The sequence below is a fragment of the Littorina saxatilis genome, linkage group LG11 (assembly GCF_037325665.1).
Source record: "Littorina saxatilis isolate snail1 linkage group LG11, US_GU_Lsax_2.0, whole genome shotgun sequence".
NCBI classification, from domain to species: domain Eukaryota; kingdom Metazoa; phylum Mollusca; class Gastropoda; order Littorinimorpha; family Littorinidae; genus Littorina; species Littorina saxatilis.
Window position 1 is genome coordinate 18,430,487 of NC_090255.1, and position 22,500 is coordinate 18,452,986.

Sequence of the window (22,500 nt, forward strand, 5' to 3'; positions counted from 1 at the left end):
ATATGGGATAATTGCAATGCAATGTTGGCAGTTGAACTTGAAAAAATGCACCTAGATGCTATTAGAACTATTATCGGAGCTGTTCGTGGAACAAGCCATCAAAAACTTTACAATGAGTCAGGTTTTACAACACTGCAAGAACGGCGCAGAAAACATAAATTGATCGTTTATTTTAAATTAGTTAATGGTCTAGCGCCAGTGTACTTACTTGATTACTTACCATCTCTCATTTCAGCAGTAAATCCGTACCACCGACGCAAACCATATGATAGGCAAATGTTTCGATGTAGAACTGAATTATATAAGCATTCCTTTTTTCCTTCTGCAACATCTTTATGGAATGAATTACCTGATCATATAAAACAAACGAATTCAATTGGTTGTTTTAAAAGATTTTTGTCCAGAGATGACCCTCTAATTCCCCCGTATGTCTACTCTAAAGTTCGAAAAGCAGAAATCATTCATTGTAAATTAAGATTAGAGATAAGCGATTTAAATGCAGATATGTTTAAAAGACATTTGACAAATGATGTTTTCTGCAGGTGTGGTTTTCATGTTGAAAATTGTGAACACTTTTTATTTGACTGTCCATTGTACACGAATGTTAGAGCAACCACTATTGATACTCTACCAGATAATAATAATATTACTGTTTTGTGTGCTATGTACGGTAATAGTGACAAGTCCTTGGCTGAAAACACAGCGCTGTTTTATCAGATTCAGAAATTTATATTAGACAGCAAACGTTTTTGTTAACACCATATGTTTAGTCTTTTTTTTTTTTTTTTTTTTTTTTTTTTTTTTTTTTTTTGACATTTTAAAGTTTTTTTGTTTTTTTTTTATTCTCTTTTGGTGAAATTTTTTTTTTTTTACATACAATGATACATATAATTCTGTACATTACAGGACATCACTTAACCAAAAGGACAGATCCATATAACCGAAAAACATTTGAACAATTACAACATACATGGGGTGGGAGGATGGGTGGGGGGGGGGGGGGGGGATGTTCAGAGCTTGGTGGTCGCAGTATCAGAAGGTTTTGAAAAAAACAAAATAAAATAAAAAATAAAAAAAAATATATATATAAAAGGGTTACATCAAAACATGCATATACAGGCGCCAATCCTTGTAAAATTTATCTACTGTATTATTTACAACTGCGTTATACTTTTCACAAATAAATCTTTGCTTCAAATTTCTACTAAACGTCTGAAAATGAGGGGTCTTTTTGTTCATTTTGGAAATATATACATGGTGTTTGGCACAGATTACTAACACATCAAAAGCTTTATCGGTGACAACATTGTTCGCAACTCCAAGAAGAACCAGTTCTTTAGACAGTTTTAAATTGTCACAATGGGTGCAGTTCGCTTTTAGCCAATTTACAAATTCTATCCAAAAAGTCTGCACTTTATCACACTCCCAAAACATATGTAAAAGGGTTTCTTCATTTCTACCACAGATTGTACACAATGACGTATCCACAATTTTTCGCAAAAATAGAAACCGTTCTGTGGGCAAAATTCTGTACAATAGTCGGTACTGGAACCATCTCAGACAAGTGTCTTTTGTTGTTTTAAAAACATGTTGAAAAATAGCCTTCTTATCTAACAAACAGTCTAAGGATTCAGACCATTTTTGGATACATTTTGGGACCGTAACATGTTCATTCAGCTTTTTGTAAATAAGTTGTGTCTTACCTTTACAAATACATTTCCACACATTGGGCTCTGTCATAATAAAATGTTTATCAAATTCTAAGCCGATTTTTCTCTGATATTTTTTAACAGCCTGGATTACACCTTGGTACAATACAAAATCTCCTCGCACATTTGGATATTTAATTTTAAATGCATTATAGGATAAGTATCCATTTTGTCCCAAAATATGACCAATCTGAGCAATTCCATTGTCGATCCAGTTTTGAATGTACACTGTCTTTTTATCTCTGCGAATATTAACATTATAATGTAAACATTCTGATACAAAATCGTTAAAGGTTGTAGGGTCACATTTTCCGTGTAGTTTCTTATAATGTTTAAAAACATCGGTCCAAAACGGGTTTTCTATTCTCTGCATCAAAACATTTGCAAATTCCTCTCCTTTCGTATTAATTGTTATAACAGATGGACATGCTTTAGCCAATAATCTTGATATTAATCCAGTAAGACCAACAACTCTTTTTAACCAAACAATTTTTAGAGATGACAGAAAACTTTTCACGTCAACCATCTTTAATCCTCCATCTTCATAGGATTGGGTGACCGTAGTTCTTTTAATTTTATCTCTTTTTCCATCCCAAAGAAATTTGAAAAAAGTATTATTTAACTCCATCATAAACTGTTCGTCTGGATCAGGTAAATTCGTAAACAAATGTGTCAATTTGGAAATAGCCAAGGTTTTTAGGACTGTTATTTTACCAAAAGGTGTCAGGTTCCTTCTGGTCCATGAATTCAGAAGTTTTTGAATTTCCTTTAACTTATTTTTATAGTTAAGAAAAACAACCTCGGATACATTTACTGAGAAAATAACACCAAGTGCTTTAAAGTTATCCGGGTTCCAGGTAAAATTCATATCAGGCAAAAATCTTCTTTTGCAAAACTTTAAAGGTCCTAACCAAACTACATTTGTTTTATCATAATTCATTCTCAGACCTGATAGTGATGCAAAAAATTGTAACACTTTTATACTTTCGCAAAATGATTGCTCTGTACCATCAAGAAATAGACTGGTATCATCGGCGAATTGTGACAATAAAATATTTTCGCCAAGAATATTCATACCACAAATCTTTTTGTTCTGGCGTACCTCGACCTACGTTAAACCATGCTGAATACCGACCATTAACTGAAACACAGGACTTAATTTTGCAATAAAAAGTATAAATCCATCGTTTCATGTCATTTCCAAAGTTGAATTTGCTCAAAGATTTTTCAATAAATGACCAGGCAACACTGTCGAAAGCCTTTTCAAAGTCGACCATCAAAAGTAGGCCAGGTATATTATGTTTATTTGAGTAGAACAGGGTATCATATATTAATCTGACGTTTTCACCAATATATCTTCCCTTCAAGAAGCCTTTTTGATCATCATGAATCAAATTTGGCAAAACACGTTTAAACCGTTCTGCAATGCACGTTGATGCAACCTTATAAACCGTATTTAGCAGAGTAATTGGTCTCCAATTTTTCAAAAGTGTTTTATTTTTTCCCTCCTTTGGAATACATACTATAACGCCCTGTCTCTGAGTCACTGACATTTCTCCTTTCTCAAATCCACAATTTATAGACCGTAACATAAACTTTCCTAAGTCGGAATAGAAAAACTTGAAGAATTCCGCAGTGTACCCATCTGATCCTGGGCTTTTGTCGTTGTTTAATTTTTTAACAGCTTTGAGTAGCTCACATTGAGTAAGTCTACCTTCTAATTGTTTACTCTCATCATCTGTTAATACAGGATGAGCAAGGTTTTCATCAATCTCTTGATTTACCAGTTCGGCTTCTCTTGAAGTATATAACTCCTCGTAAAAAGTCTGTGCTTCTTTAACAATCAAGGCATTATCATGAATAACTTCACCATCTTCTTTCTGCAAAAAACACATGGACTTCTGGACAAACTGTCTTTTCTCCAAATTACAAAAATATTTTGTATTTTTTTCCCCTTCTCCAATCCACTTAGCACGGGATCTAATTATCATACCATCCACTTTTTTCTGTCTTATTTGACTTAACTCCTGTCGTGTTTGCTCTAAAAGTTGTATATTATACTCTGTCAAATTGCTTTCCAAAGTGTATATTTGAGAAAGAAGATCTTTTTCTTTTCTGTTATTTTCCTTTTTTTTATATGAGGAATATGAAATGCATTTACCTCTTATTTCCATCAATAACATCTCAAAAAACAACTGATCATCAATCAATAACTGTAAATCATCATCGTCAATCACATCAATATTATCCACATTATAAACAGGTAAAGCATATTGTATCTTTACATCAACAATAACCTTCTTCACTATATTTACAAATTCCATATCTGTCAACAGTGAATTATTAAACTTCCAAAAGGGTCTATCACGTTTAACAACATCAGTTCTAAAACTTACACCAACAATTGAGTGATCAGAATAATAACCTGGTGTAATATCAGCTTTCACAATCTCAAAACCTAACTGCTCTGACACAAGAAAATAATCAAGTCTGCTTCGCTGCGAACTATGGAACCGCCTCCATGTATACTGTCTCACATTAGCATGTAAGGATCTATATATGTCAATGAGATCATACTGCTCCATAAAATCGACAACTTTTCTCCTACTATTGACTTTATAAGATTTGGCCGGGTAGTTTGTATCAACATTGGGGTTTATAACAACATTCCAATCTCCTCCGATAATAATTAACTCATTATCCATCTGCACAATTGTCTCAAACAGTTTATCAAAAAAGGCAGGACAATCAGCATTACTTGGGCCATAAACATTTGCAAGGGTCAGACGTTTTTTCAAAAATTCAATATCAATCAAAACATACCTTCCATCATCATCTTTGACAATATTATGAATCTTATAATCAAAATTATTTTTAAACAATACAGCAACACCTCTACTTGCAGAATCATTACCAGCAACAATACATTCATAGCCCCACTGTGACCTAATCAAATTTTCTTGGTGGCTTTTCCAGTGAGTTTCTTGTAGTAAGAAAACATTTCCATTCTGCTGTCTTAAAAAATCAAACACATCTTTCTTTTTCTTGAAGTCTCCAAGTCCATTTACATTAAAGGAACAAATTTTTAACTCTTCATGGACTACCATTGTGATCAAACACAAAAACCATTATACTTTTTCATCCAAATAACTATATTGATCAAGCGCAAGAAGTGTATTGTAGGCCATCCTTTTGAAAGAAGGGGGCATGTGGTACAGCAAAAAACAGGGTCTCACAAGCAAACAGGGAGGAAACATGGCAAAAGCATCAACTTGGGTGTCACAGTGTAGCTCCTGTAGGCATGCATTGTACAAAGAGAAGTCCTGACCACATTCAACACAAATACACGCATTACTTGAGTGGAGCATCAAGCAAAAACATCCGCATGGCTCGTATTGTGCTATCAACACTAACAGTGACTTCAACCAAATACATGCATGAAAGCAGCCATTTCTCACAACTCGAGCAGAAAAGCACAGCAACAGGTCGAGGTGGTAAAAGCGACAACACCAGGACCAGGAGTTTAAAAAAATTGTAAACATTGGGAGACAGCACACAAAAAACATTTTGTTACTAGAGCATTGAATTGATCTATAGTGGATGCAATATCTCTCTCTCTCTTTCTCTCTCTCTCTCTCTCTCTCTCTCTCTCTCTCTCTCTCTCTCGCTCTCTCTCTCTCTCTCTCTCCCTGTATCTGATTGTCCTCTGTGTCTCTATGTGTGTGTCTCTATGTGTGTGTGTGTGTGTGTGTGTGTGTGTGTGTGTGTGTGTGTGTGTGTGTGTGTGTGTGTGTGCACGTGTGTGTGTGTGAGTGTGCGTTGTGTGTGTGTGAGATTTCCGTACCACTGTTGCTATAGTTATCGTTGTTGTTGTTTTTGTTTTCATTTGTTTAAATATCATGCATTTACAATATTGTCCGCCACATTACTCGTTTGTTTCTAAGAGCACATTTATAAGTTTATCTTGTTGTGCTCCCTTAATTACAATTTTCAATTACGGCTTTGTATTTATGCAACTGAATAAAACTGTTTAAACCAAAAATGAGGGTGTGACAGTGCCGCCTCAACTTTTACAAAAAGCCGGATATGACGTCATCAAAGACATTTATCGAAATAATGAAAAAATAGTCGGAGATATCATACCCAGGAACTCTCATGTCAAATTTCATAAAGATCGGTCAAGTAGTTTACTCTGAATCGCTCTACACACACACACGCACACACACACACACACACACATACACACATACACACATACACCATGACCCTCGTCTCGATTCCCCCTCTATGTTAAAACATTTAGTCAAAACTTGACTAAATGTAAAAAGGTCAATGATCTTTCAAGCTTCCGTTTTGAAGCGTTTTATAATTATATAAAAAATAATGCTAATGCTGCCAATACAACTGTTGGAGTTTTGTCTTGGAAGTCTTGTTCATGACAAACCTACAATGTTCAGTATAAACCTTAATACGACAGGAACAACCAAACAAAATAGTCAATGCTCTTTTGCTTACCTGTTTTGAAGCGTATTATCAAACCATGTTTCATTGCTGCCTTGCTTAATGACTTTGACAAAGACAACACAACTCTCGTCTTTTTTGACTTGGAAATCTTCTTCACGACCAACACAGAAAAGCCAAAAACAAAACAAAGCAAACCAAAAACAAGTCGCGTAAGGCGAAATTACAACATTTAGTCAAGCTGTCGAATTAACAGAATGAAACTAAACGCAATGCAACGCAGCAAGACCGTATACTCGTAACATCGTCAGTCCACCGCTCACGGCAAAGGCAGTGAAATTGACAAGAAGAGCGGGGTAGTAGTTGCGCTGAGAACGATAGCACGCTTTTCTGTACCTCTCTTCGTTTTAACTTTCTGAGCGTGTTTTTAATCCAAACATATCATATCTATATGTTTTTGGAATCAGGAACCGACAAGGAATAAGATGAAAGTGTTTTTAAATTGATTTCGACAATTTAATTTTGATAATAATTTTTATATATTTAATTGTCAGAGCTTGTTTTTAATCCAAATATAACATACTCATATGTTTTTGGAATCAGCGAATGATGGAAATAAAAGATGAACGTAAATTTGGATCGTTTTATAAAAAAATTTTTTTTTTTTAAATTTTCAGATTTTTAATGACCAAAGTCATAAATTAATTTTTAAGCCACCACGCTGAAATGCAATACCGAAGTCCGGGCTTCGTCGAACAATACTTGACCAAAATTTCAACCAATTTGGTTGAAAAATGAGGGCGTGACAGTGCCGCCTCAACTTTCACGAAAAGCCGGATATGACGTCATCAAAGAAATTTATCCAAAAAATGAAAAAAACGTATGGGGATATCATACCCAGGAACTCTCATGTCAAATTTCATAAAGATCGGTCCAGTAGTTTGGTCTGAATCGCTCTACACGCACGCACACACACACACACACACACACAGACACACAGACAGACAGACAGACAGACAGACAGACAGACACACACACACACACATACACCACAACCCTCGTCTCGATTCCCCCCTCTACGTTAAAACATTTAGTCAAAACTTGACTAAATGTAATGAAACGGAGACAATCAGGGCCCTGGTAGCTCAGGTGTAAGAGCATTGAACCTCGGTTCAAGGGTTCAAATCTAGGCCGGGACGGGCACGGGTCAACTTTGATGTGATCCATCAGAGACGTTATCCATGTCCCACCCTCGCGTCACCGCTGAGGCTCGTAAAGGCCCGCGGTCATTCTGTCAGAAATGCAGGTGGCTGATTCCACCTAATCCCGCACACTTCTGGGCCGGGTAGCTGCTAGTTTTCCATTGCGACGAAGCGACCCAAATGTTCCCAGCAATAGGACGGGAATAAAAATGGGAATGAAATGAAATGTTCACCTACCCGTTTTGCTTGCGGTACAGCTGGCAGTTGTCAGTGATGGTACCGTAGAAACCAGGCGGTCGTCGGGCAGCGGAAGTATCGTTCATCTCCTGCATGGCTCTCCTGGCCTCCATGCCATCTCCGTGCCAGACTCTTGAACAATTCAATCCGTTTGGAAGCACCGGGCGATACAGAGGAGGGAACTCCCTGATACCAACGGTCCGTTCTGGTTTGGGCTTGAAGTCTGGAATGTTACCCTGTTTAACCTCTGTGGGGTTTCCAAGAGAAGCTCCTCCTTGTTTGATGTCTAGGACTTGGCTTTTACCCTGTTTAACTTCTGTGTGATGACCAAAAGTCCCTTCTTGTTTGATATTTAGGACTTGGCTTTTACTCTGTTTAACTTCTGATGGGTTTCCACTAAGGCTCTTTCTGGTTAATGCTCTCTGCTCGTTGAGGCCACGAGGTAGGTCGTTGTCCATGAAACTATCGTCTGCGTCCATCAAAGGAAATATTTTTGAGGACTTCTTCGAAATGGTTGAATGTTCACCAACTTTCTTCAGATCTTTGTCGAGAAACTCCACAGCTTCGTAATTTTTCGGTTGCAGAGCGATATTCCGTTCAGCAAAGTCCAGCGAGTCTTCTTCGTAACTAGCCTTTCTTTGCGAAAGGTTCTTGAAATTCCCTCCGGAGTTGGGGAAACTGCCTCTCTCAAAAAGACGTTGGAAATTCCGGCGTTCTTGTTGCAGCGGGCACGATTCTTTGTCGTCGCCCTGGCAACCGGACTGTCTGGAAGCAGCCTGGAAGGTGACGGTATAAAAGCTGAGGAGCAGGATGCAGACCACTACCACGTAGAGGCCCGCCATCCGTTTGCGAAGAACTTTTCCCATGGTGGGAGGTACGAGGGTTCATCTGTAAGCAAAGCCATTTTGGTGTGAGAGAGAGGGAATAAGAGAAAGGAGGGGGAGAGAGAGAGAGAGAGAGAGAGAGAGAGAGAGAGAGAGAGAGAGAGAGGGAATAAGAGAAAGGAGGGAGAGAGAGAGAGAGACAGAGAGAGAGAGAGACACACAGAGAGAGAGGGAATAAGAGAAAGGAGGGAGAGAGAGAGAGACAGAGAGAGAGAGAGAGACAGAGACAGAGAGAGAGAGAGAGACAGAGAGAGAGAGAAAGAGAGAGAGACTAAGAAAGAGAGAGAGAGAGAGAGAGACTTAGACTTAGACTTAGACTTAGAACATTTTATTCACATAAAGGGTAGACATTTTAGGCCATAGGCTTAATCTTACAATGTGCCCTTTACATTCACACAAACACATATTCACGCGTGCGCCCGACTAGAATCATAGAAACATCAAACATACAGTAATAATAAATGAGAAAAGTAGTAGAAAATACATGAATGGAACATCAATAAAGCAATTACAGAATGGAACATTAATTACGCAATCACACTTGCGCACTCACACGCAGACGCACAAGGAGAGAGAGAGAGAGAGAGAGAGAGAGAGAGAGAGAGAGAGAGAGAGAGAGAGAGAGAGAGAGAGAGAGAGAGAGAGAGAGAGAGAGAGAGAGAGAGAGAGAGAGAGAGAGAGAGAAGTAGACGTATCGATTGTGCTTTCACTTTACATGTTTATCTGTTCGAAAAGGCCGGACTGTCCAATAAATTCCTGTACTGTTAAAAAAAAATTTGTGTTAATTTTTGTTTGCAAGGAGGGGTTTCCATGAAGTAGAATATCTGTGTGTATGAGGTTGTTGGTTAGTATGTTGATTGTGTTGTTTCTTGCAGCTAAGTGTAAACTGCATTCTAGTAAAAAGTGTGTTGCAGTTTCTGTTCCATCACCACAGTCGCATACGCTCTTTTCCACAAGGTGTCGCTCAACTAAGTCTTTCTATAGATCACTAATTTTAAGTCTCATTTTTGTGTGGATTATTTGTGTTTGTCGACTGCCACTGTAGAAGTAAACGGGAATTTGTGTGTCGTCTTTTGATAAGTAATGTTTAAATTCCCCGAGGGAGTCGGTTAACTGTATTTTTTCAGGTAGTTGGTTCCAGAGTACTGTTGTCGAGGGAAAAAAAGGATGTTTTGTACGTTTCTGTTCGATGTGGGGGTATACTTCGTTCTAAGGGGCGGCGTCTGTGGTAGGGGTTGTTGGCTGCTACGAGAGGTGGGAGTGCTGCTTGTAGGTATAGGGGGGTCTTGTCGTGAATAATTTTATGAAACATTGTTAGTTTATGACGGTTACGCCTTTCAGATAATGATTGGATTCTCCGTATAGCTTAAAATGACTGGTTCCGCGGACAGCTCCGATGATTGTTCGTATTGCATCTAGGTTTAACTGTTCGAGTTCATCTGTTAGGGTTTTGCTACAATTGTCCCATACTATGTCGCAATAATCAAAGTGTGGTAGAATGAAGGATTTAAACATAATTTGCAATGATTTTCGACTCAGTCTATATTTGTATGTACGCAAGCAAGCTACGAGAGTTCTGCTTTTTGCAACAAGAGATTTTATATGTTCATCCCATTCACAGTTGTTTTGTATTATTATTCCTAAGTGTTTGTGATTTTGGGAACTTTCAAGGATGGTATTGCCAAAGTTTAGATCTGCGATATCAGGGGTTCTTTGTGTACAAAAGTTCACCAATTCAGTTTTTGCATGGTTAAATGCTACCTTCCATGTTTCTGCCCAATTAACAATTTTTTCAAGATCTGAGTTTAAAATTTCGGCACGGATGTTGTGATTGGCTAAAGACAAGTACATGCTAGTGTCGTCAGCAAAAAGCTTAATCGTAGATTCTATATCACGTACAATGTCGTTTACATAAATTAAGAAGAGCAAAGGTCCAAGCACTGAACCTTGAGGAACTCCCGCTGCTACTGGAAGATAAGTTGATTTACTGCCTTTTAACACAACTGCTTGCTTTCGATCTGTTAGGTAGTCTGTAAACCAGTTTAATAATGGCCCATTAAATCCAGCGGCTTCGAGTTTATGCAATAAGCCCCGGTGCCAAACTCTATCGAATGCTTTGGATATATCAAAGAAGATTGCTTGGGTAGTTATTCTATTATCGAGTGATTTGCATATGTCATTGTATATTGTAAGAAGCTGGTAAACAGTTGAGTCTCCAGGGATGAAACCGGACTGCGACTCTGTAATGATATTGTTTTGTGTTAAGTAGTCAAAGACATGAATTTGTATACATTTCTCTAGTGTTTTGCCAACACAGCTTAGGAGAGAGATTGGACGATAATTACTACATGTATCTTTGTTTCCCTTTTTATGAACTGGTGAAACGTGGGCTATTTTCCAAACTGACGGAAAAAGTCCTTCACGTAAAGACCGATTAAACAGTGCAGTTAGGCTGTCACAAATCACTTCGCAGCTCTCAATTAAAATTCTATTGTGGATTTCGTCTGGACCGACTGCTTTTGTTTTGTCTAGTTTGTTAATCGTATTTATAACTTCTTCGACTGAAAGTGTGAGATTGTTTATTCTGCAAGGAAGCCTTGGCACTTCAGGAATGTCTGACATATCGTCTTCGACAATGGACTGTTGGATAAAGAAGTCGTTGAACAAGTTTGCTTTTTCTAGGTTAGTATAGTAGGTTGTTCCGTTTGACGTCAAAGGAGGAATTTCATTGGGGTTTGATCCTTTCTTTGATAAGAATGATTTAACTAGTTTCCACCAATTTTTAGTACCAAAGTTATCTGAACTGGATACTTTTTTGTCTAATTCTTTTATATATTCTAATTTCCGATTACGAATTGTGTCAGTATAATTATTACGAGTCATACGAAAGTGTTCCCAGGCCTCAGGTGTGTTTAGTCGCACTGCTGTATCATGAACTGATCTTTTTTTGTCGCGTAGTTTTATAATTTCCTCTGTCATCCATGGTGCGTCTTGATCGCGAACAGTTATTGTCTTTACTGGCATGCATAGTCTTGCGACACTTAACAGCTTTTTGGAAAATGACCTGGCAGCTTCGTTGACAGTGTGTAGCGTTGCAATGCTCATCCAGTCGATTTTCTTCAGTTCGATAAGGAATTTTTCTTTGTTTAATTTGGAATAGTTAAATATTGTTCTTTTAGATGCAGGAGTTTTGTGTATGTGTTTCTTAATTGTCGCACATGGCACAGAATGGTCGCTGCAAATAGGGGGGAGAACGTTAATGCTTTGCACGATGTCTACACTCGAGGTAAGAATAAGGTCAATGCATGACGATGTTGTTTCTGTAACGCGGGTCGGAAATGTAACTAATTGTTGTAGACTGTTTAAAGTGATAATATCAAGAAGATGCTGCGACGGGTTGTTTGTAAAATCTGAATTGAAGTCACCAAGAATAATAAACATATGCTCTGAAGCGGCGACATTTTTAATTGACTGATCGATGAGTTTCCAGTATTCTACATTAGAGTTAGGCGGCCTATAAAATGTACCTATTAACAGCGTATCCTGGTTTAATCTAGTTTCAACCCATACGGCCTCAAGCTGGGGGATCAGAAGGTCATGGCTTGGTTTGCACACAAGACTGTTTTTCACGTATACTGCTACCCCGCCGCGGGGGTCGTTAGGTCTGTCTTTACGAATTGGGGGGTGATAACCTTTAAGATGAATGTCGTCGTTAGAAGTGGTCTCCGAAAGCCATGTCTCTGAGATCGTTATAATGTCGTGGGTACTAGTCTCTGTTTCTATTATATCTAATTTGTTTCTGATACTTCTAGATCTTTAATTTGACTTTCCATTACGACCACCTGTTCATAGGGACCACCTGTTCATAGGGACCACCTGTTCATAGGGACCACCTGTTCATAGGGACCACCTTTTCATAGGGACCACCTTTTCAAAGGGACCACCTGTTCATATGGACCACCTGTTCATATGGACCCACCTGTTCATAGGGACCACCTTTTCATAGGGACCACCTGTTCATAGGGACCAAATGTTCATAGGGACCACCTGTTCATAGGGACCACCTTTTCATAGGGACAACCTGTTCATAGGGACCACCTTTTCATAGGGACCACCTGTTCATAGGGACCACCTGTTCATATGGACCACCTGTTCAAAGGGACCACCTTTTCATGGGGACCACCTGTTCCTAGGGACCACCTGTCCTTAGGGACCACCTGTTCATAGGGACCACCTGTTCATAGGGACCACCTTTTCATAGGGACCACCTGTTCATAGGTACCACCTTTTCATAGGGACCACCTGTTCATTGGGACCACCTGTTCATATGGACCACCTGTTCACAGGGACCACCTTTTCATAGGGACCACCTTTTCATAGGGACCACCTGTTCATAGGGACCACCTGTTCATAGGGACCACCTGTTCATAGGGACCCCTTTTGGTTGGTGACCCATTGGATAGTCGTTATATAGACAGGTGTGACTGCAATACGACAGAAGTGATTTAAAAACAAAACAAACCCCACAAAACTTGACTAAACGTCAAAAAGAAAAGGCGACTCTGGGGATATCATCTTAATGAATTTGTATGTACATTTTCATGAAGATCTGTCCAGTTGTTTTCTCGGAATCGCTCTAAACACACGCACAAACACACGCACACCCACACACACACACACACAAAACACACACACACACACACACCCACACACACACACCCACACACACACAAACACACTCACACACACACACACACACACACACAAAATACGTAAGAGATAAGATCGAGCGATGTAGATAAATTAGAAGCTATATTTTGTCATGCAGATTGCGAACACCTTTCTTGGAAAAAAACCTTTTATTGTCACTTTTATGATTATTTCTTCTAAAACGTGCCTGTCAAGATACCCCGCGTACAATGTTGCATCACTCATGGCTGGTCCAAATGGTATTCGCCTTTCAACACACGGGCACCACTGGATATACAGCAATACCGTCGTTTCATACTTTGCAACTTGTGTAACCCATGTGTAAAACGTGTGTCCGTACTGGCCCCCATAACAAGGAAACAAACTGCATGCTACCAACAAAAATAAATGTTTTAATTGCGGCAATACACAAGTCTGCAGGGTTAGCATTGAATTACTTCGACAGAATCTCGTTACACAGGTCTACGAACCGCATCCCAGTTTGCTACTGAGTTAAAGTACATTATGAAATTCAATGTCAAAGAGGATTTATAGGGTAAATTATGAAACACAAGAAATTCCTCCGAGGTAGGAAAAACACCCCCGTCAAAGGGAAATAACCTTCTCAGTTGGTGGCAGTGAGAATGGTTATTTCCCTTTGACCATTAATATGTTCCTCTATAAGTCCTTGTATAATTTTAATCCACCAATAACTCCCTAACCGTGTGTTTGACTGGTCCCAATTTTTGTAAGGACCGTCTCAGGAATGTATAGAACCTGTTCACCAAGTTTGGTGACGATCGGTCCGTTCATTCTTGAGATCTATATGCGAACACAAACAAACAAACAAACAAACAAACACATCGAGCGAAACCTATACACACCCCTATACCGGGGGTGTAACAAACAAACACATCGAGCGAAACCTATACACACCCCTATACCGGGGGTGTAAAAACGTTTGTCTAGGGCCTAGGGCCATGAGATTATTTTTGTTTGCGTGTATGTGGGATTGGCGTTCCCTCATGCTCCCGCGCTAATGTTGGCAGGATTCGCCTTCTTAAATTCTGCTCCTAAACAACAAGCCCTCGTGGGGTAACGGTTATAACATTGTGCTTCAGCACCAGTTGTCCCAGGTTCGAGACGCACAATGAACTTCTTTTTATATTTAGTCAAGTTTTGTTTTTTCTTTCTTTCGTATTCGTAAATGATTATGAAGTGCCAGTTGACTGGTTTTTATGTGTTCATTTTGAATCATATTCATAGCATGTGTCAAAAGTGTATCGTAGGATGCTTATGATAGATCAAACCATCTATTTGTTTAAATTCTTCATACAATGATTGTTTTTAATCTGCACTTTAAATCGCTGTATCTAAAGTTGAAATTAATTGAAATAAAGAGAAATTATGGCCGTTTGTTACGCGTGATTGTTCTGAAAAGCGACTACTACATGATTGTTCTGAAAGTCTACTATTTATTTCATCGTAAACATGTAAGCCCTCATACGTGATTGTTCTGAAAGCTTACTAATTTACATGATTGTTCTGAAACTCTACTAAAGGTAAACTTGCTTCACCCGTGAAATGTTGTCAGATATGGAACAATATGTATACCCCAGCCCAAAGAAGTTGGAGGGGGGTATACTGGATTCACTTTGTCCATCTGTCTGTGTGTATGTCTGTATACATGTATATGGAACAATATTTTGATACAATGATACTAAATCTTTAGTGATATTGATATTTATACCCCAGCCCAATGAAGTTGGAGGGGGTATTCTGGATTCACTTTGTCCGTCTGTCTGTGTGTATGTCTGTATGTAAATGGAACAATATTTTGATACAATGATACTAAATCTTAAGTGAAATTGATATTTATACCCCCGCCCAATGAATACAAACTCAACAAGTAATACGTTTCATACATTGAACATGTCTTCTTTATTGTTCTCAACTCAAAATTCAAATTAAATGTCCAAAGACAAAAATTATTTATAATCTTCAAAAATGTAATGATTCTTCTTGAGTATTCGCAACTCAAAATTCTAATTACAGGTTTAAAGGGACACATAGAAACTTTTGAATTTTCCTCTTTGCCATGCTTTGGTGGCTTGGTCACCAAAATGGATCGAAAGGCATGGCAAAGAGGGAAAATGGAAGCTAATTTTTGTCCCTTTAAAGACTGTCACGATTTAGTGACATGGATTGAGAAAGGAACACTCTGTGGGGTGCCTTTCTCAAATTACGACGAAACGCGCCTGTGCTTGTACGGGCTATTTTCTGCTCACCGAGCTTAGCACGGGAAATACGTTTTCCTGCACGCCTGGCTGGCATGCGAGGGGTGATATTTTGATACAGGGGTTCCACGTGCGTGATTTTGCTTGCTTGGCGAAATCGACGGAAACTGAACTGGATACGGGACACGTGGAGTCACGTGATGTTTTTTCAAGGTTGTTTGGGGAAGACATGAGAGGACACTTGAACACAGGGCAGCGACAGAGAAGGATCGTTTTTCCTCCATCCTAAATTTAGATGGTCTTCTACACTTGTTGACATATTATTTTAAGTCAGAGTGCCGTTCTGCATGGTACAGTAGGGCTTTACGGAACTACAAAGGAGAGAAAACTTTTCGCTGTTTTACCTGTGCTGGTCAACAAGGTTGACAGGGTTTGATTCTTAGCTGAGCGGGAGATTTTTCCCACGCATGAAGTAATTCAGCAAGAAGGGGATGGCGGTATTTTCGTCGACGGACGGAAGCCATTTAAAAGGGAGCGGATTTGCTAAAAGGAGAGCTACCTACATTAGGCTGTTGAGCCTACTACTTTCTACGCTACGTGACTGGCCTAGCTACTTATGCTGTAACCGGGTCATCGCTGTTGCTGTCTTGCTGTATGCTGTTACTGCTGCTGGGATAACCAGTGAGGCCGTCATCGTCTGCAGGGGTCTTCCGGCAGGCAGTGACGTCACCTACACGACACCCGTTGTCTTCAGCAGCTGAGTGAGGCGCCTCAAGGCCCGTATGCATGAACTGGAAGTCAGAAACACTGGAAGTAGAGGCCTCTTTTGAAAGTGGGAACTCCCGAAGTTAACTTTCTAACTGTTCCCTATGCATGCACGCCGTAGTGCTGACTTCGAGAGTATTCGGTCAAGGTCGCGAAAATTGGGGGAATTCCAACTAGTACGCATGCGTTTGTTAACGGTAAGCTTGGCGACCAGCAGAAACAAATCTCATCGTGAGTTGAAAAAGGCGAATGTTGAGCGCGCTGTAGTACTAACAGCGTTATTCCTGTGGTCTTTTGAATGGTTAAACGAAAGGGTCGGTTCAGACCTGTCATGATTGTCTTGGAATCAAATGACTGCCTATGACAATGACTTTGTTGACCTGAATGTTAGGGAGAAGAATAAATAATTATGTTGAACTTAAAAAAAAAAGTTTTTTTCTCAGTTGCATGCAGGCAGCTTCAACCCTTTCTTTTTTGCCTCTTTTTGTGTGTGCGTGTGTGTTTGTTATCGGGGAGCATCCTTCTTTTATTAATTTTTTCTGTTCTTTTTTCCTGCTTTTTATATTAATGTACAGTTGAAAGTCAAGATTGGATTTTTTGTGATAGCATAGGACAGTTTCTTTACGCAATTAAAAAAATTGAACAAAGAGGCAAAAACCGGTTGTTGCAGCCTGAATGCAATTGAGGCCTATAAAGAAAAAAAATAAATAAATAAAAGTAAAAACTAAAAACATTTGCTCCCAGCAGCACTTGAACCCAGAGCGTCGGATCGAAATTCACACACAAACACGCGCGCGCGCACGCACACACAAACAAACGCACAATTATTCCCGCACGCACGCACTCGCACAAATACATACAAACACATACACGTACACGCACACACACACGCACACACACATACACACACACACACATGTGCGCGCGTGCACGCAAGCAAACGAATGAATGAACGGACGGACAACTACACACGCACGCACACACACACACACACACACACACACACACACACACACACACAGAAACACTCACACACACACACATTCACACAAACATACACTCACACACGCACACAACGACGCCCATTTACATAGAAACATTTAGTCAAGCAGTATGTAAGAAATGTTAAGTCCTTTGTACTGGAAACTTGCATTCTCCCAGTAAGGTAATACATTGTACTACGTTGCAAGCCCCTGGAGCAAATTTTTGATTAGTGCTTTTGTGAACAAGAAACAATTGACAAGTGGCTCTTCCCCCTTTCCCCGTCGCGATATAACCTTCGTGGTTGAAAACGACGTTAACCACCAAATGAAGAAAGAACATAGAAACACCCCCTCGTATTTAAGCGGGGATGAAAGAGTGGTGGCCAGTGACCCAGAACGAAAACAAGTCAAAGCTGGCAACTCAGGTTTGTATTCAGGGACATTTGCACGAAATGCACGCACGAGATACGACGTTTCCTTTTATTTTCTCTCTTTGGGACTTTTATTTGCGTTAGCTCGGTTTGATATGAAAAACCGAAGAAAAGCCCTGCCATTTTGCACTGAGACACTTTGGAAGTAGCGCGTTTACTCCTGGGTCTTGCTGTAGTACAATAATTAGCCTCACTTACTTCCTCGTTTGCTTCCAAAGTGGGCTCTTTTTCCGTCTCATGCATGCGAAAATGAGGATGTACTTCCGATGTCGCTCAAAACTTTGGGAGTAGTCGCAAACTACCCTCAGTTACTTCCTCGCTTTGCTTCTAAGTAAGCCATTCTTCCGGCCCATACATACGAAAGTGAGGCAAGTACTTCCGATGTCACTCAAAACTTCGGGAGTTGTCGCGAACTTCCCCCATAAGCATACGGGTCCTGATTTCCCCACGATTTCCTGCTTCGTTCCACGCCAACCGGCACTCCAATCAACGAAGCAGTAGTGGGGAAGGACTATTTACGGGTCGCCCACTCCGTAACGAAAAGCTAAGTGCACCATGCCATTGCGCCTTTAACCACCAAGTCACCTTGTGTATTTATGATTTCATTTGAGTGGTGACAACGTGGGGTGTGTGACACCTGCAATTCACCAGCGCTTTTGCATAACCGGCTATCTTTTCTAGCTCTACACGGGATCAGCGTGTTATTATCATTTTCTAAACTTTAACTGGCATTTTTGTCAGTGACCTATATTTTACGTTTTGAACGTAAAACATCTTTTGGAGTGAAGTCTCGAGGGAGGTGGCGAGATAGTATATAAACAGGCGTCTGAAACTTATACTTGTGTTGATTCTATCTATTTGTGTGACTGCGAGAGTGGATCGTGGTGTGGTTAGTTAGTTAGCAGTAACTAACCGTTCATAATTTCCTTCTGTGATATATTGAAACGTGACAAAGACGAAAGGCACAACAAATAATTTTCACAAATGAAACTTTTTTTTATGAACTAAAAATTCAAGTGGAGAGGGGATGAGAGACGTGAGGAGATGGCCGGGGTTGCGAGATGGGTGGGGAGTCTGGGCTATAAAGTTCTTGCACGCGAGACAATATACTTCCTTTTTGTGTGTTCTTTTTCTTTATTTGGTGTTTAACGTCGTTTTCAACCACGACGGTTATATCGCGACGGTTTTTTGTGTGTGTGGGGGGGGGTATTTTGTTTATCAACTCTCTCTCTCTCTGTGAATATTTTTGTCATCCTAAATATTGGGGGGGGGGGGGCAAAAAGACATGTTTGCCCCCCCCCCCCCCCCCACCTCAGGAACAGCAGCTGCCCCCCCTCCCCAGTTTCCGACGCCAGTGCACTGTACGCACACACACACCACACATACACACACATGAAAGCTAAATTTATTAGCACATCTCTGTTTTCAGTGACGCTTGGTTTTTTTTATTACACAGCAACCACCAGAATTTTGTATATGAATTATTCAAATGGTTTGATAAAGTGTAAGTTGATATGAACAAACCTCCCCCACCCCCTACACTTAAAGAAAGGGAGTGGAGAGACGGATCAACTCGCTGTCGCGCACACAGAAGACTCAAACACACTTCGTTGGGCAGGGGTATACATATTGTTCCATATCTGACTACATTTCACGGGTGAAGCAAGTTTACCTTTAGTAGAGTTTCAGAACAATCATGTAAATTAGTAAGCTTTCAGAACAATCACGTATGAGGGCTTACATGATTACGATGAAATAAATAGTAGACTTTCAGAACAATCATGTAATAGTCACTTTTCAGAACAATCACGCGTAACATCCGTTGTGTATTTACACCCCCGGTATAGGGGTGTGTATAGGTTTCGCTCGATGTGTTTGTTTGTTTGTTTGTTTGTTTGTTTGTGTTCGCATATAGATCTCAAGAATGAACGGACCGATCGTCACCAAACTTGGTGAACAGGTTCTATACATTCCTGAGACGGTCCTTACAAAAATTGGGACCAGTCAAACACACGGTTAGGGAGTTATTGGTGGATTAAGATTATACAAGGACTTATAGAGGGACATCTTCATGGTCAAAGGGAAATATCCATTCTCACTCAGTCACTGCCACCAACTGAGAAGGTTATTTCCCTTTGACGGGGGTGTTTTTCCTACCCCGGAGGAATTTCTTGTTTTTGCATCTTTTTCAAAGCACAGGTTAGTGCACCATGAAAACAGTGTTCGCTCAAAACAGGGAACGCGCCTATTTCTAGAACAAATACGTACACTTTATAAAAGAAAGTTATGAAGAGAGTTGCACACAATGATTCGTATTCAAAAAAATAGTGCACCAACATTCTTGTTAAAGTGTCTAGTATTTCAGTTTCGATTTATATTAATTATAATGTTGAACATCTCTGCAAGATTTTGAAATTTTGAATCCATGCATGTCCCTTTGAATATTTCTGTAACTGAAAATGGAGAAGAAATTGCATTTTCTTGGCTTTTCCTTGATGACTAGAATGCTTTTAATCATCTAAGGCCTACACACATTCCACAGTCAATGTATTTGCAAAAAAGACGGTTCAACTTAGATAGTTGTCGAACTTACAGATACGATGTATTTCCTTCAGTCCACTGTAGCGTTTGATACATTTCAGCTAAACTAAGTTGCTTCATTTTACATGCAGGTGAAATCTCCATTGGCTTCAGGAAATTTGAACAGAGTGTGTGCACAAGATCTCAAGGATGCTGGTGTCAACCCCGGTGTCTATGACACCTTATACATGTTAATAAAAAAAAACATCAAGAGAACTGCCGCTTGTTTTCGTAATGCACTGTACGATTTACTTGCAAGGTTTAAGTCTCTTGGACCACCTACCCTGTTCTTCACACTACCTGATGATGACATGCCCTGAACTGCAAAAGCTCGCTAACAATAATTTCTTATTTTAACGCTTCATCACAAAGCTAGTTTTCTACAACAGTAATACAATATCCGTTTAAGAGTGCAGCCAGGCCGTGTAAGTCAAATAATAGTAATGTACTTAATTATCTCAAATACAGGTCTTGAAGCTGATGTGTAATAACATAAAGACGAATGAAACACTACAACTTTAGCATTACCTTAAAATATACCGTAAACTACCTTGTATACGCCCCCCCCCCCCCCCTCAATTTCGTCCAAAACTTGGGGGTGGGCGTTTTATTGGTACTAAACTCTTTGCATGAGCGTTTCCTTTACTATACATAATAAGGATATTATGGTCAGTGTTCAAAGGATGCGTTATTGCACAAAACGTTCATCTCTCTCTCACACACACAAGCACACGCACAAACAGAATTCTGCAAGCAAACCACGAAGGAAATAGTGTTGTTTTATTGTATGTTATTGTTAACAAGTTTATAACTTAAATAGATAGTGATATGTGGAACAGATTAATCCAGGTCTGCGGTGAACAATCCCATATCAGCATTTTAACTTTAAGCAAATAAACGCATATCACAATCAGTTGTAGAATGATAAGTCACGTTTGTCTCGGAAACTAAAAAATATTTGTTGTCAGTGTGTAACCCAATGAGGGGAAACTGTGTACGAGGGATAACGTCTTGCCTTCAAAGGCCGCGATAGAGGGTAAACAAACACAAGTCTGTTCATTCGTTATGTTCTAACTCCTCGAAGTCGACCTCTCTATTCACTTCCAAATCTCGTCATGTCAAAACGATTTGCGTGAAGCGATATTACTACATTTAGTCAACCCTTCCAACTGACAAAATGAAATTGACCACACATATACTCCACAGCTGTGTCACCGGCATTCATGCCTTGCGGACTTGCCGACACGTTCACACAACAGAGATCGTTCAGAAAGTGACAAGCCAGTATAGCGCATTAGCGTACAGCATTTCACAGTTAAACGCGCGTTTTGATATTCTTTCTAATTTTCAGACCTTGCTTTTAATCCAAACATAACATATCTATATATGTTGTTGGAATCACGATACCAAAAAGAATCAGATGAAATTGTTTTTAAAATACTGAACCGATCTTCATGAAACTTTACATGAGATTTCCTTGGTATGAAGATCGGTCCAGTAGTTTACTCACATATCGCTCTACACACACACACACACACACACACACACAAACACCTACACACACACATACACACGGACACAAACACAAACACACACACAAACACACACACACACACACACCATTCCCCGTCTATGTTAACACATGTAATCTAAAATTGACTAAAAGTAAGCAAAACAAGAAATTCCTCCGAGGTAGGAAAAACACCCCCGTCAAAGGGAAATAACCTTCTCAGTTGGTGGCAGTGACTGAGTGAGAATGGTTATTTCCCTTTGACCATTAATATCTCCCTCTATAAGTCCTTGTATAATTTTAATCCACCAATAACTCCCTAACCGTGTGTTTGACTGGTCCCAATTTTTGTAAGGACCGTCTCAGGAATGTATAGAACCTGTTCACCAAGTTTGGTGACGATCGGTCCGTTCATTCTTGAGATCTATATGCGAACACAAACACACAAACAAACAAACAAACAAACAAACACATCGACCGAAACCTATACACACCCCTATACCGGGGGTGTAATAAGACAACGCAGACTGACAATAACAAAAACATACAAGCCAGAGCACAGGTGTTCTTCTTGACAGAGCACGACTACAGTTAACCAGTCTCGCTGTCTGGTTTTCGAGGAGCTGATGACCTAGTTAGATTTTTTTTTTAAATCAAAAAAATCTGTGCACCACACCGGGCTGACACGTGTGGAGCGATCCAGGTCACTGGGCATGAACATGATTCACGGACTTTTTTTTCTTCTTTTTTTTCCCCCACGGACTCCGCTTTTTCAGTTAACGCTCGTTTTCATATGTTGCCATGCAGTGATT

At 39.6% G+C, this 22,500-nt stretch overlaps 1 protein-coding gene across 1 annotated transcript in view; it reads right to left on the minus strand.

Annotated features, from left to right (window-relative positions):
• Positions 1-7,589: 7,589 nt before the first annotated feature.
• Positions 7,590-22,500, minus strand: part of LOC138979923 (uncharacterized) — a 26,239-nt gene continuing 11,328 nt past the window's right edge. Inside the window, exon 2 of the mRNA XM_070352700.1 lies at positions 7,590-8,497. Coding sequence (XP_070208801.1) covers positions 7,606-8,475 — 870 coding nt within the window. The 5' untranslated portion in view covers positions 8,476-8,497 and the 3' untranslated portion in view covers positions 7,590-7,605. The remainder of the gene's footprint in view (positions 8,498-22,500) is intronic.